The sequence below is a fragment of the Centropristis striata genome, chromosome 18 (assembly GCF_030273125.1).
Source record: "Centropristis striata isolate RG_2023a ecotype Rhode Island chromosome 18, C.striata_1.0, whole genome shotgun sequence".
Taxonomy (NCBI): domain Eukaryota; kingdom Metazoa; phylum Chordata; class Actinopteri; order Perciformes; family Serranidae; genus Centropristis; species Centropristis striata.
In genome coordinates this window covers 19,722,873-19,747,897 of record NC_081534.1, presented here as the reverse complement: position 1 = coordinate 19,747,897, position 25,025 = coordinate 19,722,873, and the positions used below count along the sequence as shown (strand labels likewise).

The window sequence follows — 25,025 nt, the reverse complement described above, 5'->3', positions numbered from 1 at the left end:
ATAAACCCATTTTCTAGTTCAAAATTCAACAACACAGGACCTACTATTACCTTTGTTTTAATAACTCAAGAACTTCCACAAAATCATTGTCAATTCAGTGTACATGCAGCAGCTCCAAACTCCACTCCTAAAATATCTAAACTACGAACAAAATGGCAAATGAGGAAAAACAAGTCAAACAGATGGTTAAAAAAACTGTTCATTTAATAGTAAGACTGCTGGTGGCAGTGGGCAATTTCAGTCTATATAACCAACACACAATAATCAACATTTTTGAATCACAAACTACACACAATACAATCCATTTCAAAGTTCATGTGTTAGTCCAACAGGGGCTAGACACCAAAAAGTTGATGTCACAGTTATCAATTAATGTTCTGACTTGACAGTTCATAAATAAAAACATGCTATATACTTTTTCATAAAAAAGACAAAAAAATGTACAGATATTAGATAATTCAAAACAACTTTTAAGTAACCGTATGTGTAAAAAATATTTGATACGCAGGGCACCAGTCTGCAGCAGATTTTACTCATTCTAGTCCTGAGATTCTGCTTTACAAAAACAACAGAAACAAGTCTTTTTTTTCTCCTTATTTTTTTTTTTTTTTACAATACCACAGTAGGCCGCATGTCCTGCAGCTGTTTCAACATAAGGTCAGCGACACCTGAAAAGGCCCCATCTATGATTATTCTAACCTTACCAAGTGATTTTAAATTCTGACGGTTGCTGAATCTGACACAGGTGTCTTTGGTGTTCAGGCTGGATGTCTTTCTCATTGTCTCAAGTACATCAACCTTCCTCGTCAGGGGATGTTCACATTTATTTGACTGTTCCAGGAATTTTAAGAAAGACATTTCAAATCCCATCGGTTTAAAAGAGGCCAGCGGCGCATTCTGCTCAGTCATCTCCTCCTGCATCACTGCAGGGCAAGAGGAGTCCGATTCATCATCCCTGCTGTAGGCTACCTCAGTCTTGGTTGTACGCGGAATCTTCTTGCGTTTCACTATTTTGCCGATAACTTTTCGTGGACGTCCTCGTTTGCGTTTTAGCACCACAGAGCCATCAGAACTTTCATCATTTGATAGCTTGCTGTCAAACAATGTAGCAGGGGACCCGGCTGAGGCCCTTTTGCGGAGGACGGGCTTCGAATATCCATATTCCCCACTCTCCAGGCCTGTGTCTGTTGCTGTCAGCTCGTTGTCTGACAGATCAGAGGTGTTTTCTGATTTAGAATCATCACTCCTGACGGGGCGGCACTTTTGCCTGGGGAACTTTTTGCAGAATATGAAGTGACTCCTTTGCTGTTCCAGGTACTTTTCTGACAGCCCGTGTCCCACATAATGTTTTAATATGCTCCGCTCTGATTTCATGACTGACTCACAACCTTTAATCATACAGGGGTATTGTAGAGGGAATTTTTTAGTGCACATTGAAGATGCCTCCACTTTAGATTTCAGGGAGGGTTTTCCATATTTTGTCCAGTGATTTTTTGCCTTAGTAACTTTCTTTGTGTCACTTCCCCTCTGTAGGATCTTCTTATTGCTCTCAATATTTTCCTTGCCATTACTTGTTTTGGTCATTTGGTAATGCAAAGTCTTTGAATTCTGTTTCACACAGTCTTCTTTTATCTGTTGATTCTTTAGTTTAGGCTGGTACAGCTCCTGATGCTTTTTCATGACATGTCTAAGCATGTTTGACTTCGTGGCATAGGAACGGTCACAGCCTTCGATTTCACACTTGAATGAACCATTAATTTGTTCAGCTTTGCCCAACTTCATATCTTTATGCTGCTCTTTGACATGCCCTAAATACTTCCAGAAAGCAGTGAAGGATGCTGTGCATCCCTGGTGACTACAAGCAAACCTGCCGAGCTTGATGCTGGATAAGAGATTGCCAACCTTATCAAGACTGAATTCATGGAGTTGAAGATAATGCTGAAAAAGGTTGGGAACTTCTTGGAAAACTCGAGAGCAGTCTTTGACTTGGCATCTGAATTCAGAAATTTGGGGGATCTCTGCCTCTTGCTCCTCATCATTTTGCTCCACAGTTTCATCCAGTCCCTCACTCTGGTCCTGCTCTTTGTTCACCTCCAATGCTGACAAGGCAGACTGGTGAACAGCCCTGTAGTGGAGGATCAGATTGTGTTGAATGGTGAAGGCAGCCACACAACCTTGGTGGACACATTGGTACGGCCTGTACGGACTCAGGGCATCTCCTGAGATGGACTTCTTCTCTTTTGTCTTCTTGGTCACGTCTACGCTTGGCTTAACTATTGCCTGTAGGTTGCCAGATTGTTTGTCAAGAAACGGAGGCCCATTAGCGTGAGAACCAGACAGAGCCTGGGTGAGAGCAACTGACACCCTGGGCAAATGGGCTCCGAGTTGTTGAACACTCGTATGTTGAGGGGGCACCTTGGGCAAGTTTCTTTGTGGTCCATGTGACCACTGCTGTGCTGCCATCCCTGCTTGCACTGACTGAAACCGTGATGTGGAGGTATGAGCTGTTTGCAAGGCATGAATGACTGTGGAGCGATTGTCATCTTGAAATTTCTGATTCGTTTTGTCCATGATTGTAGGTGATACAAATGCCTGTGATTGGTAATCCCTATTCACTGCATTTTGGGGTGAATACAGATGTGTTCCGTTCTCCACTGATGAATGAGTAGCCATTTTGGTTTGAGCTGCAGTAGACAGACAGTTTCGAATAGCAGCAGATGCGGTAGCATTTGCCTCTCTTCGCTTCATATCTAGATCTGCGATTTCTTTAGCTGATAATTTGTGAACTGACTGGTAGTGAGCACGAAGGTTTGAGTTACGAGTGAATCTTTTACTACATTTCTGACACTTAAAAGGAGCATATTGGCCATATCTTTTTTTAACTACATTTACCATTTCAATAGTATAGTTGTGAGTTTTAGAGAGGTGTTTCCAAAGGGCTTCACTTGACTTGGAACTAAATGTGCAGTTCTCATTCTCACAAGCAAATGGCTTGGGAACCTCTTTTGTAGAAATTGTCTGGCTGTTCATACTATTGCTACTCTGTTCCACAGGAGCTAACCGGATCTGATCAGATAATTCTCTGACCAAGTCAAGCCTTTCAAATGAACTCTGAATTTCTGTCATCCACTGTTGCTGAATGGCAGATAACTGAGTGGGCTCAAGATCTGCATCATTTGCCAGGACGCCTGTGGGGCTCAGTATCTCCTGCTGAGGGGTGGAGGTTTCTCTGAAAAAAGCAAAGCTCTGTCTGTTTAGTAGGTGATCAATGTCATCAGAGTTTCCTAGGTTGATGACTTGTCCCTGACTAGCTGAGTCACTCTTGGCGTCGCAAGACATTTGTGGAAGTCCATATTTACTGGAAGGACTGCACATTGGACCAAACAACAGGGGACTCTTTGAATTAGCATTGGGATCAGCATTGCTTGAATAGCATAAGCTATTTCTACGTTGGAAGTCGCCAGCCAAAATCTGCTCCCGTAGTCTCTTTTTAATATCTTGCTCAGTTGTCTTCCTTTGTGTTTCAGCCTGATTGCCACTTATTGATGCTGGACTAAGCTCACCATCAGGTAACAGCGTTTGTATCACTTGGTTTGACTCTGGTGTCTGAATGGTTGTCTCAGAGTGATACCCTTCTACACTGTGGTTTGTGGGAACGCTTCCCAGAGTAGCATTGGAAGGGTTTTCTGTGAGCATTTGAGAGAGAAGTGGGTCAGGGAATTCACTTCCAGCAAAAGTATCAACACTAGGCTGCAGATAATGGGATGCAGTGTAGGAGTTTTCCTCTCGCTTTATCTGGACATTTTCTGTATGCTGTATAACTGAGCTTCCCGGCAAGCGTTCACCAGCTAAATAGGGAAGAGAAGGGTTTTGGAACAATGACTGGGGAGCAGGTGTGTTTACAAAAAGATCAGACATGTTGGATTCAGTCATGATTTGTTTCAGAATGTCATCATTTGTTTCACCATTCCCATATCCGGGCAAATTATCTTGTGGATAATTTGGGGTGGGGTAATCTTTTGTGGCTGTTGAGCCATTTGTCACCGACTGATCTGGCTTCTCCTCATAAGCAGCAGAGGGACTATATGACAACTGTGGCTGAGCTGTGCCAACTGTTTGCTCTGAATTGAGAAGGTCAAGAAATGATGCTGGCAGGTCTGTGTTTAGTTCAGAGTCTTCGTATGGTTTGCAGATAGCACGTTTAGACAAATGGCCTCCGAGGGATTTTGGACTATTAAATTCTCTAAAACACCTGCAACAAACAAATTTGCCATCTCTTAGAATTGCTGGCCATTTGGTCCTTTTGTTTCTTTTGTTAGTTGGAAAAGCTTGGGAAGAGCTAATTTGTTCACTTCCAGCAGTGGATTGCCAATTTTGACTACCTGAACCTTGGGACTGTGTAGTTACTGGTTTTGTATCACTTCCTAGCTGTGAGAGAACAATGGGACTTAAAACGGTTTCCATCAGAAGTGAAGCATTCTGGTTGTGGGCAGACGAGGCATGTATAGTAGTAGAGTTTGAGCTTGTACCCATATTATTATTATTATTATTATAAGAAGGGGATTGGATAACATTCTGCCTTTGAACTCCATGAGCTTGTACCATGTTGCTCTGCTGGTTCTGAACTGAGGTGACTGTACTGGGGTGTCCAGCAGATGATGTGCTTGGTGCTGGAGCATAAGTTATCTTGATTTTAGTACGAACCACTTTCCATTGCTCATAGAAATCAGGGTGAACCGCTTTCATGTGCTTGGCAACACTTCTGTAGGAACTGTAGTGCCTTGGACATGTTTCAAATGCACAGTGGTATCGCTCTCTCTGTCCTGGAGGGGGACCTGTGCTAGTTGAGGATGTCACAGAGTTCTCTGATCTGTTCCCAGTTAGTGGCTGAGGGGTTACTGTTGGAGGAAGTCGTTGTGACATTGCTGGCTCTACAGAGTTCTGGGGCGGTGTTAATGAAAACAGCTTGTTACTACACATTGGCACTTGCTGCCCTGGCAATGGTAAGTTGCAGTCAGAGTTGTAACCAGTATTGGTTGGGAACATTTGTGGCGGGCCAAGCAAGTCATCTGTATTAAAGTTATGTGACGCATTACCTAAATTAGCTTCAAATGGAGGTACTGGTTGATTCTGTTGGGGTTGTTTCAGCTTTTCAAAAGATTGACCACCTGAACCACTTCTGTGTCTAGGATCAGACAAGTGGGAATTCACAGGCTGAATCACAGAATTATTCAAACTCTGTGCCTGACTGATGGTTGGGAAATGTGTATTTGGTGGTTCTTGTTTGACTCTGTAATGTCCTACGGTTTCTACAGTTGCTTGCGAAGGTTTCAGCAAACCCTCAATTGACACTGGTAGCCTTCCATTATTTGAATCAATAACACTGTCCATGTTCCAGTTTTCTTGGGAACTCTCTCGTTTTATAGGACGATCAGAAAGCATTTGTTCAATGAGTGAAGGGCCAGGCTGCACATTTTGTGAGGTCTGTTCTGAAGATGGGCTCTCCTCTCCTTGGCTGGCATGCCCTGCCTGGTGCAAATCAAGCTGGCGTTGTGAATGGAATACTTTTCCACAGTCCACAGCTTTACAGGTGAAAGTTTTATAATGTTGTGCCTCATGGTCATAGAGTTTAAAGGCTTCATTGAAAATCTTTCCACAATTTGGAAACATGCATCGGGCCTTAAAAACAGAATGTGTTTTCCTGTGTATAAGGAGGTCAGTGTTGGACAGGAAACTTGCCTTGCAGTTCAACTGTATACAGATGTAAGGCTTCACACCACAGTGAACCTGTAAATGATCATTAAGATGGGTGACATTAACAAAGTGGCGGCGGCAGTACTGGCAAACTACCTTTTTGCTCTGCATTTCAAGGAAAGACTTAGCTTCCTCATTATCCCCATGAGCTTTAACATGTGCAATGAGATTTTTGAAAAATTTGAAGCTTCTTCTGCATTTTCCAACAGGGCACACATTTTCCTCACTACTCTCTCCGTTACACTTTGCAACTCTGGCCTGAACATTCGGAATCAACCCCTCATTTTGCCCAAAGGAATCACCATTTTCATTTAGCTTGTTTTCTGTCTTGGCCTTTAATGCTGCAATGACAGGAGCAGCTGTTTTAGGGTTAGCCAATTTCTTGTTTGTTTTCATTGCAGTCAGCCTCTCCTTGCACGACTGTTTTACATGTGAGGTTACATGAGGAATCAATGTGTCTTTTGAGGTAAAGGTTTGAGCACATATTGGGCAGCTGTATACTCCACCACTCAGATGAGTTTGTGCATGGCGTACAATCCTGTGGCCAAGAAACTCTTTGTCACACAGCACACAGTACTGCATATATGCCTGCCAGTTTCTGAACCTCGCAGATATGAAACCTTTTTCTCTCAGTTTCTTCATTTCTCTGTTTTTCTGTCTCTTGTCAGTTATATCCTTCAGTTCATAGGTGCCGCTGACTATGTGTTCTGGGACATTATTAAACCCCTCTTGACTGAAAAAGTCTTCCTCTTCTTCTGGGACCTCAGTATCATTCAGCAGGTCAATGGATGACACTATTGAAGCTTCTTCACCCATTAGTGCAAGACAATGGCGCTTAAGTGTTTTCCAGTCCCAGAACTCTGGATCAAAAGGCCACTGAGTTTTAAAAACCAGCAAGAGCTCGCAGCGTAGAGAGTTGGGAACAGGCATGTTCTCCTCCTCTACTTTTTGATCTGGTTCATTGTAAAGAGTCTCCACAGCGTAGTATGAATCCACTGTGGGCTCCAAGAGGAACTCTGTCAGCTGGCAGGCTCGCTTGACCTCCAGGTCAGTGGGAAGCAAGCAGGAAATTGTTTTACACACAGTGGCCTTGGTGTTTCCATCATTTGATTCCATTCGCAGAGCCCTTATGCACATTTCGACACACACCGGCTGTCCAACGCTGTCAATCTATGAAAAAGAAAAGGTGGAGTAATTTAAAGCTGCCAAAAACATGGAGTCTACTAGGACATCCCAGTTAATTAAGCAAATTGTTTTTTTAATAAAAGATAGGCACTGTAAACAAAATATTCCAGGGTAGCGCAATCCAGCATCAACACAAAATCACCAACATATGCAGGGCTTAAAAGGAAGAAAAGCTTTGTGAACCGGAAAAGGGTTCAAGGAGGCAATCTGTGTAAAATGTATTGATGAAGCATTATAGGAATTAAAAACTGCTCTCTCCCTGAAATCAGGCATGGTGCCTGAGAACTTTAAGCCATGTTTATGGCTACCAGTAAATTTAAATTTTTCCCATCAAAAATAAAATTAATTTCTCAACAGAATTAATAATATTTCATACATTGTACAAAGCAAACTCCAACTAGATTTTCAGTATCAAAAACTCACCACCTGCAGAATAACTGCTGTTACATATAGGCTCAATGTTCCAAATACCAATATAATATAATATAATATAATATAATATATCTCCAATGTAAAGCTCAAGCCTGCATGTAGTGAGCATTTGCATGCAAATACAATAGCTTTAAATTAAATGCATATGGAAATTATGTGTGGAGTGTAATAGTACACAATAACAGAGTTAAATGTTGATGATAACTATTGCATTATTAAAATGGGGGTCACAGAAAATCAAGTAGAATGTTTCCTTACCTCTGATTGGATGACTTTGATGAGGAACAGGATGTGGTACACGGTTTTGGAAAGTAAGGACATCTGGCGGCATTTGTCGAGGAAGGCCTGCTCTGATGGCTCCAGTCGCTTCAATAGCTTGCTCCAACACAGAGTTAGCTCCCTGGTTAGAGGAAAGGGAATTAATTGCCCAGTCATGTATTCAGGCTCTTCAGCCACTAAACATTTATTATATTATTTATGTACTGACTGCAGACCAATTTTGCATTAAACTTCAATAAAAATATGTTTCCTCACACCAGCAGCACTACATTTTACTTTAAAAACCAGTGTAGCTCAAAACTAAAATAATTTTAATATCACTGCTAAAAATGTATAATAAAAACAAAAATGTTTATTCAAGTACACTTGCATACATATGTATGCATTTATTGATACAGCTTTGTTAATTTAGTGTAGACCAATGCAATCACATGAATTATGTTATTTGGTTTTGCTCTGTCAAGGAAATGTTTTTACAAGCATCATATGGGGTGGCTTGTGATTCCTTACCAAGCACAGTATGTATCTCCTTGGAGAAGCTGTCGGGTCAGGAAAGCTGAGCATAAGCTGAAAGCTGCCCTCTCCTCTCCGTCTGACTCCAGGTTGCAGATCATCTCCAATGCATCACGGCAATCCTCCTTTGAAAGCTGAACAGATAAATGCCATGTATACAGTAAGTAGGTTACATTGAAAATCACTCTACATACACACTTAAACACCCACAAGCTTATTTCCAGATATTTCTAAAATAAGAGGAGGAACCATAAATGGACAGGCACACAAATTCAAACAGCTTTTCAGTGTAGACTGCCATCTTGTGGATGAAGAATTTATTGGAGAAATGTCCTGTCGTGCAATGTTATACTATTAGAGGGGTCTGCTTGATTTAGCTAATATATTGAGAAGCTCTATTAGGTGTGATTGAATCGTTTAAGCACAAGTGACATTTTGCCAAACTCTTTTGTGTTTAAAAAAAAATCATATTCAAATACAATTAGGGATGGGTACCTTTCACATTTGAACCGATACCCGGTACCTGGGAATCGGTACCGGTACTCAACGGTACCAATTTTCGGTACTTTTGCGTTTGTTTATGTGGTAATAAATGTTAATTTGTTTAGTAATAAAATCTAATTTTTTCAATTTATTTCTCAAAATATAAACTTTAAAAAATATATCAAAACAATATAAAATCCAGGATGAGCAGTGCTTTATTTTTGAATGAACGTGCATTTTGTAACATGAAGGTTGTAGTGTTATCAAAGAATGCAGAGGAGCGCTCAGGTGGCAAGTGCACGGAGGAGAAAAAAAAAAAGGTTGCAAGTGCACGTGTGATTTGTTGTGATGACGTCGTAGCTGTGCGGCGCAGCACCGGTCAGACATTATTGTGGGCATAGCATGATGGAATAAACAAAGTTGAGTCGGGCTGCTCTGTGCACATATCGAGGATGACGCAGGAGTCCGAGGGATTTAATTTCAGCGAGGCAGTTTGGAGTAAAGTGGCAGGTAATATTCCTGAGTTGAAGAGCGGAGTATTAGCGGAGGACTGGAGATGCAGCAGCTAGCTGCTAGCTGCTAATGACTGGTCTACAGAAGAATGGAGAGAGCAAACGGACTAAGGAAGGTCCAATCTGGAGGCAGACCAAGGCCAAGCCCGGGTAGAGACATTGGAGAGCTAGTAGCTGGCGGCTAGCAGGCCTCGAGCCGGCTGTTCGTCTCTGCGCCGGGTTGGAAGAGTGCAACAGCTAGTGGCTAGTGGCCGCGGTGAGCAGACAGGACCGGACGAGGAGGTAAATAAAAAAATAAAAAATAGTGCGATCGTCAGCACGCTTGTTAATCAAAGACGTTAAATGAAAAGGTTGAAATCAATGATCAGTTTAAAGTTAACGCCGTTTAGGTACCGAAACATGGTACCGTTTGATTTTACATGAATCGGTACTCGGTAGTACCGACGGAATTCGGTCGGTACCTATAAAAGTACCGAATTCGGTACCCATCCCTAAATACAGTTATGTAAACTCAATTATCCAGCTACACTTACCTCCTCCATAAGCTGGTCCTGTTCTGAGGTAGCACAGAGGCATGCAAGGTACATCTGCTTGAAAGGTCCCTTCCCTTGGAAGTCAGGACACTCAGAGCATGCCTTTGCAAGCAGTGCAGCCTTCCCCAGATGATTCTCCTTCATCAGCTGCTTCACTCTCATCTCCAACAGCCCCGGCCCCTCCTGCACAAGGAACTCCTCAACTGAAACAGGAGGACATTTTCATGGTGACTTTTTAGTCAGATTTTACAAATTACGTTTGAATGTTTTCATGTATGAAACAAGAGTACACTAATTTTCTTATACAATTCCACACCGAGTGCATCATCTGTAATCATGCATGATGGATCAGATGACATTCCAATGCAGTACTGGCAATCAAAACTGGATAACATTTCTCTGACCAGAACTGCATTTTGCTCTGGCAGGTTTTTTATTATTTCTGGTCCTTTACCTGCTCACCATCATAGAGTACTACTGCTGTGTACTGGTACTACGAACTTATAATTTTAGCATCCTCTAAGTATGATAGTTACAGGTAATCTTAGCCATTTACTAGCCAAGAGATCTAGCTCAGCTAAAAATCTTTCTAAATCTACATTAATTGATGCCATTATAACAAACAAATGCCACAATTACTCTGCATCTGCTGTTCTTGCTCTGCATATCTATAACCACTGTCCAGCAGTCTGTGTCAGAAAAACTAAAAAACAGAGTCAATGCTCTATTTTTGTGCTGACTGATGATTTACAATTTTACAGTATAACCACTAAGAAAAATCCCTGCAGTATGATGCTGCTTCCACCATGCTCATGTTTATCATGATCAGCAAGTTAATTATTGAGAAAGAGCCAAAAACTTATTTTGTGAGGTCAGGGTGACCTTGAGCTTTGACCTCCAATATCCAATCAGGTCATCAATGAGTCAAAAGAAAGTTTGTGCCAAGTCCCTAAAAACATTCCTGATATATGACGTTCACAAGAATGGGACAGGCGTGCTGTCACAGTACAGTGACCTTGACCTTTTGAATTTCTGAGATTTGTTAACAAGAATGGGATGGACTTACAGGTAGATGGACAGATGGAGGTATACATGCCCATATGGACAAAGTGAAAATAAAGCCTTTGGCCATGGCTGTTACTGGTGCAGAGGCATAAAAATAATCATGCCTAAATGTTGAGAGACAAAGAAGACTAACTTGTGCTGCAGCCTACAAGTCATGGGGAGACCGCACATTGTTAGTGGTATTTTAGAGTAAAGACCACAACAGCATCATACCAGACACAAATGACATCTATGTTTGCAAGCTTGTTATGTGAGCAGTGCACATTTTTACCACCTAATGTTTGTTTTGTTGCTGATTCAACAAGCTAAGGTTAAAATCGAGACGTGTGTTGTGTTTGTGAGTTAGATAAGGAGACTTTAGCAGGAAAGCTAATGTGGTTGTTGTTTAAAGTCTGTGGATCTTGTGTGTATAAATATAAATTCCTGCTTTTGTTTTTTCTCAGATTAGAGCATGGGAAAAGTGATTTACATAGCAGACATGCATGGTGTAGCAGACAATCAGAATGCTTTTTTAATTTTAGTTTGACTTTATCAAACCTTTCTAACAATATACTTCTTTGAGAAATGACACTATGTTCCAGTTCTTAATACGATAGCCGATAATGGTATACCAATCCATTATCTGAGATATTTACAAAAGCAAACATGCATATGCCTGCTTCCCTTTGGTAAGACTTTTGAAATCAGAAAACTGTCACACAGATCAATGTAGAAAGTCTGACAACCAGTGTAGGAGCTTACCTTGTTCAGTCTGTAGGTTTTCATTGGACAGAAGGCCTTGCAGGACCCTGTTGGTCCAAACACCATCATACTGGCCCAAAGAAGACAGCAAGGACAGCTGAGCGATTCCATTCTCCTGCAGCTTGCTGTAAGCAAACTGTACAAAAAAGGAAACCGTACATGAATTGAGGGATCATCAGTCAAAACATATTTAAATTGTAAGTCTATTTAGTCAAGGTTTTGGCAAATGAAAAACAAGTTAATGGAAACTTAAGTAGTTAAATCTTAATCTGTGAAACCTGCGAAAATTTGAAAAAGTCCTATTTCCTGGCTTGAATCTCGGGACCTAATAACACAGTTTAACATATGTGGCATTGTGGCAGTACTTTGTCATGGGATGTAACACTTCAGGTTTACTTGGAATTGAAGTTAAGTTTTGGAATTGGTCGCATTATATTGGATATTTTGCAGATACTGGATATTTCATTTTGGCCAATTGCTGAGACCAATATTTAAGCAATCTTTTTTAACCTAACTGCACCAAAAATGTAAAACTCTAAAGACTAAGCCCTTTTTTCCTTTATTGAGTTCATCTGGTTTCCATTTGTTATAATGCATCTACTGTATGACCACAACAATGTAATGCATGAGCATGCTATATACATATTTTTTTTCTGGGACAAACTTACTTATTGGACTCAAAATGTACTAGTCATTATTTCCGTTTCTGCCCAAACAGCACAGATCTATATGATACGAGGATTTGGTGAATGCTATGTTGTTCTGTTGCACATGGCCTCTGGGATCAGCTCTGTTGTGCACCGGTACGACACAGAAACGACTCGGTTTTGAATTTGTCAAAGGAATACTCAATGGATTATTAGAAACATCTTATTCTCCGTAGGCTTCATCTTAGGGCTAATGGCAAAAACTGCCTTTTAACACAGATTTATAGATTACTTTTCACAAAAGATCAGAATTACTTTTTTATGATATGATATTTATGAATTTTATATAGCCTCTAAAAAGACTGTTGTTCCATGCTGGAATACAAAGCTTCTGAAAGGGATATGATCAGAGCTTATTGATTTTATGACGTGACCAGCCAGTCTTCTTTTGAGGATGGAATGCAAAGTTCAATTTTGGCATTTTAAAAAAAATAAATCCACAATTCTTTCTTCATATGAGAATCTTCAGCTTTACCTGCACAGATGACTTGAATTCTATCCATAAACCATCTGGAACATCAGTCTTCAGCGACAACAAAAGCTCCACGAAACTCCTGCATAACAAATGGGTGGTAAATAAAAACATGACGTAGACCTTCACGAACACTTTGTCCTGGGCCTCATGGGGCATTTACAGAAAGTCACAATGGAAGTAAACAACAAAGTCATACAAATCATGGATGTGTTAGCAGAGTCCAACACAGAATTTGCAAAAAGACCTTAAATAAAACATAAGAACCCTTATTATCCTTTACAATAAATCATTAAAAATATGCAATGATTAAGAGGGAATAGTAGCATTAGAATGTGCGAGAGGCGAGAGACGGATACAATGTTTGTCATTTAAACTGACAAACATTGTATCTGTAATTCATGAACAAAAAATGATTCATAAAAGGTGACATAAAGTGAGATAAGGTTCCATGGCATCCACCGGATGGGGAGGGACCCTTGTTATGGATCAGCCAGGAGTGAAAAAGAGTCAGGCACTACCAATATGGCGACAGCCAGAGCAACATCTATTGAATCTTTTTTATAATGGTGATATTGCCTTTTAAAGTATGAAAATCAATTTTTTTGTATTTTCTCTGGAATGGTAATAGGTTTGCATTCAGCATAATGATGATTCGTTATGTGGTTAACCCTTTATCTTATCTTCATCTTAATCACATCTTTGAGTGGTACTTACAGCGAGAGCCTCTCAACCACAAGAGGAACATTTTCACACTGCAAAGAGAGGTATGGAGAAGCCAGGGCATAACTCTGCAATGCAACGATGTACACTTCCACCAGCGCCAAAGGTTCTTCCTCTATCTTCCAACGTCCTGCATACTCCAGCAGTGTCTACAGAGAGGGGACAACAGTCATTTACTTACCAAACAACCATTTAAAAGAGATCTTGATTTCACCGACAACTTTATTAGCAGTTTGAAAATAAAAGCAGAAGGATGGGTATTTAGCATAAGCCTAAATACCCATCAGGGCTGAATAAGAAACATATGCCACCTATAGAAACAAAAGTTAAAAAAAAATCTAAGAAGACTTACATTTCATAAACCTATTTAAGTATCAATTTCATTTATTTTGTTCATTTCATTCATTGTTTTTTTATAATTTACTTTGGCAACATGTCTGCTATCATGGGAATAAAGCCTATTGCAGTAAATTAATTTGACTGCTTACATGTTTGACTGACCAAAGGATTTGGTAATATCCTAGTCTATCAAAATGCTACTGAAATTCTAATCAGAGCCTGATATGTCTTTCTAACTTGCTGGATATCTCCAAGAAAGCAGCATGGAATGGAACCAAGCCAAGTACAAAGACAACCCCATTTACAGAGCATGATCTGCTTCTAAGATGTCTTAAATTCAGCCTACACACTGATGATCTTCCACCAAAAGCATCTCCCTCCTGGTTCTTTGCCGTTTAACACTTAAACATTCAAGAAAAAGACAGATTAGAGCAAACTCCAACTGAAACACAGCAAACTGTTAAAGTGCAGTATATTGGGAAGGTGTCATTTGATTGTATATAGTTTGCTATGTAATGAGTTTTAAAAACCCAAGATGTTGAAAATGTATTAAACGAAAATACTACCATCCTATAAAACAAACTAAGGGAATATGTGAAGGCAAAACTTAAAACAGACTGCATATCAGTCTCTTTTTTTATTTGGACATGCTAAGGTCCCTTTCTCACTGTGACTAACTACTTATGAGACTGGTCACTGCTTCGGATCATCTGGCCCTACTAGTGGTTGCAAAACTTGCAAAACTTGTCAAGAAGGTTAATGTCCTAATGGAAGATAACAATAAGGGAAGGACGTCAGGGAAAAGTAATCAAACAACACAAGTCAGCATTTACAGTGGAAGCTGTCAAAGTTATGAGCAGATGATAACAAGAAGAAGGATGAGGAGAAAAAGAGAAACATTTTTTAACAATGGCTTTACATGGAGCAATGGCTGCTACGTCTGGTGTTTGTGGATGAGGAGTCGGGGCCAGGAGAGGTGGGATCATGCCCCAATTGGCCATTTCTTTCCTTATGCTTTTAGACACAGGCCAGTTAAGATATGACCCCTTAAACTTTAGCTTGCACGTTAGTGTCACCCCAAACACTCACTGTCTCAAACCTCACTGTCATTCCATTGACTATCTCCATCGCAGCTGTCAGCCATGTTTGTTTGTGTAATCACCACACACCCCTCTTGCAAGTGCAGAATTGTGAAGATAGTCACTCCAGAGTAACGTAAAAGTCGCATTTAATGTGACATGACAGTTCAGATTGAGGTCGGATTGGAAATCATCAGACGTGTCCAATTTAGGACCACATATGAAAGTGGCTGAAAAAAAAAAAAAGATTCCATGAGATTTGTGCTGTTCATAATAGGGATGGGAATACTTAATCGATCGATTAATGGTCGTCAAGAATTTGGTCGATCACGTGGAATTTTTAATTGGTCTGTGTATTTTTTTAAATTTTTTATAAATTGCATCTATGACTGGTATCAGTCTCACTGCACTGAAAAAAGGGCAAGTGTTCAGTTCTGCGCCTGTACGTCAATAAGCCAATGAACTGAGAATTAAGTTGGATAAAGCTACAGTTTGCAAACTGAAAGTTGCAATAACAATTATAAAACACACAGAAATGCAAGAGTATTAATTTGAGCAAAACTAGCTTACTGTCTCAAACCTTGCTAGCATGAATTACTGAGTTTCATTTGATCCAAAACTTATTTCAATATAATATATTACTGTGAAAACTAGGCAGAGTACACCCTGGACAGGTCGCCAGACTACTGCAGGGCTGACACACAGAGACAGACCTACGGGCAATTTAGAGTCACCAATTAAACCTAAGTGCATGTTTTTTGGACATTGGGAGGAAGCTGGAGTACCCAGTGAGAACCAAAGCTGACACGGTGAGAACATGAAAACTCCACACAGAAGAGCTGCAGGCGGGAGGCGAACCGGATTTGGACCACTTTTGCCTGCAGTCTGAATTTTCCACTTTTGAGAACTTACGAATTAAAAAAAAATGGTTAAAAAAAACCCTCCAGAATACCACAATAAGATATAAAGACATTCAGGGACACCATAGAGAAATCCATGCTGTGAGATTTGGTTTAAAAAAACCTTTGACATTTTGGAGATTTCTGTATTTTCTGGGACATGATGACAAACATTTGTTCTGTAAACTGCTGAGAACCCACTTTATGTCAATATCCCTAGGGAAGCCATACATCCTCTGAATGCTCTAGGTGTCTCGTTTGTGATTGTGTCATGAGGATGCGATTATCCTAAAAAGGTCAGAGCAGGTCATTTTACAAGTTAGGTCAAGCTTTAAAAAAATGCTCTCACAACAATAGCTACTAAAATCATCACATATGAACAAAATTGGGCTTGTGTTTTTTAGTTTTCCAGTGATAGCCTAAGTCTGGTCAACACCAAGATGATGTTACCAATATGAATTTAAAAAACTGCAGGGTTCTCATTAAAAACTGAATGGCATTAGTATAAAGTGGGTATTTTTGTAAAGGGAGCCCATAAACTGAGATGAGTAGCATTTTGTCACAGTGCCCAGAAAAGCATATTGCTATTGCCAGATGTGACAACTTCGTTCAGCTCATTTTCTGTAACTAGTGTAGCATTTAAGGATGATGGAATTAGCTAACCTCAACCCCTAATGTTGTGCAACTAGACGTAGATTTTTATAATTATTATTTAACTTCAGAGCATTTTGATGATAGACATTTCTAACTTCATCTGAAGGAAGCTTAAATCACTTTACAGCTCTATGCTCTTTTTTGTAAATATTTATGAAGCATATTATTTTATTGGCAATGATGTTGCTAGTGGGTGTCCTGGGTCATTGACACATTTAAATCTGAAAAGGACCCAGTAAACTCACTATCCATGCATCCCAGGAACACACCACCTTTTGCCATGAAGAACGATACACTGTCAACAAAAAACAAGAGAAACCTTGCTGTCAGCAGAGCAGACAAGTGCTGTTTCAAGCCTCTGCGCATCTAGTTAGCTCAGATGAGATTCTATGTGCATGGTCTCGCTTTTTCACAGCATTAAGTCACTGAAAATTTCATAAACAAGAGAAATTGGAATTGTAACTGAAATATATGCAATTGAATCTGAAATCGAATACTTGTGAATCGGAATTGGATCGATTAAAAAAAAAAATTCAGTGGCAATACCCAGCCCTAGTATGCATCATCAGAAACATGCCTCTCACTTGGGTTGGACAGTAATCGAATCATGTTCAGCAAAATGGAACCTTTGCTTGAGGATGTAGAATCTCTACAATGAGAGACAGCACGACAATACCATTATTGTTTTTAATTCATGGCCGCTGCCGTTGCTTACTGTACACAAAGTATCTGCCGCTAATTGTAAACAACCATTGCTTAGTGTAAACAGTGTCCACCGCTAAACAAACGGATGTCGCTTACTGTATCTGCCGCTAAACAAAAACACATAGCTCACTGTACACAAAGTGTCCACCGCTTGTTGAAAACAAACTGATGGCACTTACTGTACACGTACTGCCGCAGCACGTGTGCTACTGTGCTGTTACACGCCACCACTGTCTCCTCCCACTTCATTCCGCAATGCCGGACTGCAATGTGAATGGATGCCAATATTACACCGTTGCACAGCTCGTTACAGCAATATAGCGGGTCTTTTGCGGAAATGCAGTCTGGAAGGGGATTTAGCTTCGAGTAGCACATAGTCTCTATGCTGCAGCTGGCAAGTGTCCACACTGTGTGTATGTGAGCCCCGCCTCCCACAGAGAGCAGGCTGACAGAAATGAGAGGGAAAGAAGCAGAGAAGTGGTGAAAAGAAAAACTATCATGTCCATTTTGTCTTATGATAAGTTGATATAGTAATTATCGTGACAGGGCCAATTTCTGTCCACTGTTTGATCACTGGGGTCACACCATCTCAATCTCATTCACATGGCTTTCTACAGTGGCGGTTGAGGAGTAAAAATTGGCCGCTGATGCATGGTGCATTCAGGTGCACCTCCTAAATACAGAAGAATAGACATTTGACAGAAGTGCAGAACACCTGAGAGATTTACTTCGTAAGGCATTATTCTAATACATTGTTTGTGCTTGAATTGTCACTCGGTGCTTTCAAGACAACCAAGACATTTCCAACATTAATCGAGCAAAAGTAGAAAAACGTTATTTCCGCCAGTTTTGTCTGCAGTTCTTGCCTTACACAACCACTATGCACTTGTCAAGTCAATAGCGAATTGTTAGGCTAAAAGAAAGCTAACTGTATCTAGTTAGTCTGCATCCTGGTTGATCCCATCACAAGTGAATGGCTCTACTAAAGTCTAGAGTGACCACTTGTGATTGGATCTCACTTCTCCACTATATGCAAATAAACAAAAAGCAAACATGTGGTTAATAGAGCGGTTGCTGCAATGCAAGTTTACAGGAATGCTTGTTGTAAAATCCCACATAAATATTTTATAAACTTTAATCCATGTCTAGATTATTACTCACCGGCACTCACCGCCGACCTCCGTGCTGCTGACACCGTTGCCTTAGACAGGCAACAGTGGCAGACAGAGCGAGGAGGGTGAGGAGGAGTGCAGATGGGCAGGTAGCAGTGTCTGATCGGTGCAGAGCACCGGAACAAAGTTCTGTTTGCCATAAATTTAAAAAAATGGCAAGTTCTTGGAAACCTAGCTGCTGGTTGAGACAAAGCAGCCCCATATCCCTTTACCAGCAGTACATGCAGGAAATATTTCATCTCAGCAGAGGGAGGAGAACATGACACTGGCTGACTTCTGCCTTCCTCATTCTTTCTAAACTTGTTTCTAATGATTATGGAATGAACAGTATGAAGTGATTTTGCTGATTGCTGATCTAGAAAAAAACAACAACTTCATGTTTAAACCATCCTAAGAATTTTCTAAAAGGTTTTCGTTTATTTAAATGATAGTTTAAAAAAATCCTCAAGTAATGACAAAGAATCAGTAAGACTATTGATGAAGACCAAGGTCAATAGGAGTATGGATAAGATAAAAATCAAATCCTAAAGACACCCACAGGTGGTTAGTGGCTTCAGCCTGAGTATTTGTTAAATAGGAAATCACAGTTAAATTCCCTTCACTATCAGCAGTCTTAACTAATGTAATTTTGTGATCATCATTTTTTATGACATACAGTGCCATCACAAAAATGTGATTTGTCAGTGATATGGTTAAGTTGCAACATTGCATGTTGATATAAATGATGCTCCAAAATGTTTTGCTGATGCCCTTCAAATGTTCAGTAAGGGGCAACAGTGCTCATAGAGGAAAAAGTTAGATTGGAGCCCTAGCGCTGGTACCGTTTTGACTAGGCTTGAACGCTCAGTTATGCAATTGCTAATTGGATCCTAATTTTACCATCCACAGAGCTTTCCATAAGCGCCAACAATATTGTTTTCTATTCTAATAGTTTTGATTAAGAAGTTGCGATTCACTACAGCGTTTACATTTTACACCTATTTCTGTTCAAAACAGTGCCACATGGTGTAGAGTAGGGCTGTCAATGAATATTCGAAATTTGAATAAATATTCGGGGAAAAAAACATCGGTGGCTGCTTTGCAAGTAGGCGCACTGCATGATGCGTCAGGGACAGGTCAGGGACAGGTCACAGGGACAGGTCAAAAGAGTTGGACTTGCATAGCGTCACTCACTGCTGAAAGTGAGACGCGACTGTTGTCAGACCCACTACAGCTCCGGCCGACGTGCCCCCTAAACTCACAACAGACACTCCCTACCGAGACCCGTTACCACCGGACTGGCCAGCCGCCAAGAGATTTCTTAGCTTAGGCTATGTTATAAGTCAATAATCAGTAAGGGTGACTATATGGCGCTTTATATACAACACAATCAGCATCTAGTCTGTCCTTAGCCTACAAAATAAAGTTTGAGAAAAGTGTGCATGGAGCACAGCTGCTTACAGGTGTGCAGCTGACAGATGTGCAGCTTACAGTTCCTCATCGCTCCCTGAGCCTCCATCCGAACCTCCCTCCCTCCCTCCCTCACGTCCTGGACAAATCCTGTGTTCTGTCATTTTCCTCTTTTCATTTCTAACCGGCCCGTTTCAGTTTTTGTCCGTACACCCTCCAGTGTCTTTCTCTTGCTTGCTCGCATGCTCGCTCTTGATTCACATATCAAGGTAAAATAAATTTAAACATTTGCTTCATGCACTGCAGGTCCCCACTGGTTTGATTATTTACCGTTTCAAGTCAAAGAAAAATTGTTCCATGTTTATCACAGCACAGCCCGATCGGAGCGTTCAATAACAGAAACATGGAATCAAATTATTTAAATCAGTATGGGGATCGCGCATAGAGAGAGAGGTGGGCGAACAAGAGGTCTACGTTTTACAGTTATTTGATTTCCTTAATTTGTAATGTGTAGGTATGTTTTATGGTTAAACTGACATAAAAAATACCTCTACAAGTAGTTATATCTTGTTTTATTAGTTTGTCCCACTGTGCATATATTTGAATGGTTCAAACATATGTGTTTTTTTAGAGCGAATATTCAAACGTTATTTTGGAACAATTTTGACAGCCCTAATGAAAAGAAACGTGCCTGTCTGTCTGTATCAGTCCCACCAGTGTGCAATGTATTTCTATACAGACCAAACAGAATTGATCCAAACAGTGTTGCCAAAAAAACATTACACACGTGCATGCAATGGACGGTGAATTTACCAGTGTGTTATAAATGTGTGTATCTGATCCACTAACCAGCATATTTAGTGACAAATCCTACTTTTTTGAAACATATCGCCTCTTGTTCCCTGCTGTCACTGAAATAGCACATCAGACGGAGGCTGGGAGTGAGTTGATGACATAATACAAATAAATTAATCTTTATGGATTAAATTTATATTGAATTTGTCGTGTTGTGGATTCATACAACAGATATGAACACATGTATCTTTCAAAATAAGAGCACATTGAAGTTAACAGAATCTACCACAGAATTTACATGAACACAGTCAAAATATGATGCCTCAAATAAGAAATACAAGAAGCCTTATTCTCCTTTACAATAGTTCCCTACATGTTTACAATCAGGTAGGCAAACTCATTATTGTAAGGTCAGTGTATATGACGAAATAGTGGCATAAAAGTGTGCAAGAGGCCATCACATTTGGGCTTTTTTCAAAACATTTTCTCAGGGAGCGATATGCCCCCATACCACCCTAGCTGGGTTTTTTTCCCCCACTGGCTGGCTACTCCATGTCTGAGTGGAAAGCCCTGCATTCAGAGTCAGGTTGTACCGGATTCTCAAGGGGCCTCATGCATCAAAGACTTTGCAGTTTTCATACTGAAAGCTGGAGTATTCCCAGAACTAGAAAAGTACCTATGCAAATTTGCGTGCCAAAATCATGTTAACGCATAATTTAATAAGCCACATTTTGTCTATACCTTGTTGTCCTAATTAATCATCACATACAGGATTCAATTATGCACTACACCTGACTTATTCCGATGCATTTTCCCACGCACACATTTTTACTCTGAGGGATCTGTGCATCATGGATTGCAGTGCACCTGTAACTTTAACATCTCCATGTTAAACCAATGGGAAAGAGACGGCTATCGTGACTTTGACGCAGTGATTAAGGCTCAATGTTGTTATCTGTCAAACATTTTTTTCCACTAAGATTATATTGCGATATAAACATTTTGAAAATAGCTAAATATATAGATTTAAGAAAATATAAAGACTTTAAATAATATTATTGCATTTACAAGTAAGCGACAGTACGCAGGTAAAATATAAAATATAATAATAGATGATAGAAATCATCTATCCCCCCTCATATTTACAACGGGTTATTGAGGGTGGAAAAAGGGCATTTTCCTCCAGTGTTAGGGAGCTATAAACTGTAACCAAAATGCCAGTTGGTGTAGTTTTAGTTTAGATATTAAACACATTTTATGGTGCATAAAAGACATTAGTTTCCACCAGACAAAAGTTTGCGGTGCCACCGCACATTCCCACGGCAGCTCGAGAGCTTGTCAGCGGTCCGCACATTCTCAAGGCACTTTTCATACATGTGACGTGTGCGGGAAAAACAGTGCGATTTAAAGTGGTAGTATTTAACATCCTCGGCTGACTTTCCATCCTTTCAGGGGATGCAGCAATGTTATTCATGTGTGATGAAGTTAGAAACCATAGTAGTCATTTGAATGTCGTGGGACCAATTTTTCCCTGTATATAATGACCTATTGTGACCTCTAGAATAATCACAGCTTCATGAAACTTTACAAACACAAACAACCACCAGAGCATTTAAATGAGGACATTCGCTGCTTTATTGTTTTATGATATATAAAATTTAAAGACAAAGTCATTACAGCTTTAAGCTGATAGCAATGGGTGCCGAGGTTAACACAACTAGAGGATTGGCCACTCATTTGCTCTCAGTCACACTATGGCATGCAAAAATGGTAAGCCAGAGCTAAAAGGACCAGCCAGCAAGATCCTTTTAAGGTACAACAGCAACAGAAAGAGTTGTGTTGAATGAGGATAGTGTGTCAGCTTTGCTAAAAACTGAGGTTAAAATAAAATGAAAAATGCGTTTAAATGTCTTATAATTAAAAAAAGAAAAATGACGGATAATAAAAGATTATGACTGAATTTTTTTGGACCTGTCTGTCAAAAGGCAACTTCTGATTCAGAGAAAGGGTTTTATGGTCTTATAGCTTTATGCTAGAGGACATTATTTTATTTGTTTATTTTATAATGTGTAGGTATGAAGACTTAAATGACATGTTAATGTTTGAATAAATGTATGGATACAAGTAGTTGCACCTCTATCTGTGCCCTTTTTGGACAAAAATCAATATTTAAATAGTTCGTACCTATATGGTTTTTAGAAGGAATATTCACGTCATATTTGGGCAATTTCGACAGCTGTAGCTATGAAAAATCTAATTGGCAGAAGAATACTGTACAAATTTGATCAACAACTTGTGTGATGCCAGTGCCAGCATTGTGTCTTGCTGGTGCTCGTTTTTTCTAATCCTACTATGTACTTGATCATTTTATACTGACTAATACACTGACTAATGAACAACATACATTACTGGGATCACCCTCGAAGAAAATTGCAGATGAACATTTAATATGCAGGAATTCCCATTATACACTTAACCACTGACTAACTGTGTGACAATCTGGCCACTACTTAGCACATTAACCATACATAGTCAGCTATAAATTTCACCTTAGTGCTGCCAATAAAAGGCTCTGTAAATGCATCTTTGTTTTGTAGATTAGATTATATACATATGAAGGTATAATTCGTGCAAAAGATTTGAGCACCTTTAACAGTGGAATTTGTAGTTGTGTTCAGTGATTGTGTATGCGTATCAGTAAATTTGATGTCACATACTCTATGAGTTGTGCACTTGTAGATTTTTTTTTCTCCACAAATACAACACAACACTTACACATTCACAAATTTGCCCCTCTCCTCTGATTGGCTGTGGGATCAGTCGATCTCGGATGAGCACCCGCCTTTTACTCCATAGACTGAATGCACAGATAGTTCTGCACCACATACCTCAGTGGAGGGGCGTGATTTGTAGTTGAAGGAAACAGAATCTGTGACTAGTGGGGAAGATTCGAGCAGTTGTACTTATCAATTTCTCTCAGAAATATTTGTGTTCTTTTAAAACAAGAACACAAATATTTCTGAGAGAAATTATTTCACATACATTGAACATTTATTGCACATAAGTTCACATTCAGATTTGCACATTCAAATTTTGCCCACAACTTCACATTGTTTGATACAGGTACACAAATGTGTTTTGCACCAAATATATTACAACAATAGGAGCAAAAATTTGAGCGTGCCAGTTTTTTAATCTGTGACTTGTAAACTAGGATTTGTGCACCTGTTATTGAGAATTTGTGAATGTAAGTGTTGTGTTGTATTGTGGAGAAAAAAATCTACAAGTACACAACTCAGAGTATATGACTTCAAATTTACTGATATGCATACAAAATCACTGTACACAACTACACATTCCACTGTTAGGTGGTGCTCAATTTTTTTGCACCAATAATACCTTCATATATACATGTTGACCTTTCAGTCACCACACAGTATCACACTTTGTGTTCCGTTTCTGGAGACAGTGGGCATATTTCCTTCACCAAATCAGTTAACCAAGAAATGGGAGTCGAGATGCTCTATGCAGATCCGCCCTCCACCGTACTCTTCATATGCTCACACAACACTACACACACATCTCTTTCGCAACAACTCTACACATGGCTTGCTGAAATGCAACATGCAGTATTTTTTGTGATTGAAATATATTATTTATTATGCATAAACGACGTGCCTCTTCTGCAAAAATCGTACGTTGTATTTGGCACGTACACACACAAAACCCGTCGCGGGAAGGACTCAAAGCTTTGCTATTCTCCTGAGGAGTCTTATCAAAACGATACATTGTATGTCAGGTAGATGACTTAAATAAGATACACTGTTGTTGACAGCATAATATGGTGCAATGGCCACAACAAAACCATAACAAAGTAAGATCAATTCGCTTTGAGCTTCGATACCACCATAGACAATCAGCACAATTATACACACGTGCACGCGCACGAAGCCAAACATACAAGGCTAAAAGCTAACGTTGGCTCACTGCAGGTACAACTAGTATGGCTGATAACTGGCAATAGTAACCCCTATCACCCTGAACCAATCGTTGAAGCAGACTAGCACTGGTCTACTGGGACCAGTATGTAACGAACAGCTATCTTTATAGGATTTTAACGTCAATAACATTTCGGTTAACTATCGTTACCTTCTGCAGACAGCTATGAGCTAGCGTGTGCTAGCTGAGCTATCGTTAACCATGTAAGATGATAGATTGACTACTATTTGCTCTACACAGCCGATTAGGGGACGTTTATCCATTGAAAAAAATTAATCTGCAACTTTTGCATGGGTGGAGAATCAGATATTTTTCTGAATTAGCCAGCAGCCAGGACGTAACGTTACCCTTATTGTGGATGCTAGCTGGCTATCTGGTTGGCTAGTGTTAAATGTAAAAGGGGAAATAACTCACCCTACAAAACTCTTGACAATACTCAGAAGAGGTTTGGGTTGGAGAGTCGCCACCTTCTCTGACCACGACTTCTTGCAGTTCTTGCAGCCGTTGTCTGAGTTCCCCAATCGTTTCACTAATACCGTTCTCAGGACTACGGTCCTGCTCGGCCTCCTCGTCCGCCATCTTCACACCCAGCTCC

The 25,025-nt window shown here is 40.0% G+C and overlaps 1 protein-coding gene across 1 annotated transcript; it reads right to left on the bottom strand.

Moving 5' to 3' along the window:
* Positions 1-186: 186 nt before the first annotated feature.
* znf292b (zinc finger protein 292b) lies at positions 187-25,025 on the bottom strand. The gene is made up of 8 exons (XM_059356009.1): positions 24,845-25,025; positions 13,394-13,548; positions 12,680-12,758; positions 11,498-11,633; positions 9,692-9,894; positions 8,161-8,297; positions 7,630-7,771; positions 187-6,924 (listed from the first exon to the last, which is right to left on the bottom strand). Exons 1-8 carry the CDS (start codon positions 25,007-25,009, stop codon positions 610-612), a joined length of 7,332 nt encoding a protein of 2,443 aa, XP_059211992.1. The 5' UTR covers positions 25,010-25,025; the 3' UTR covers positions 187-609.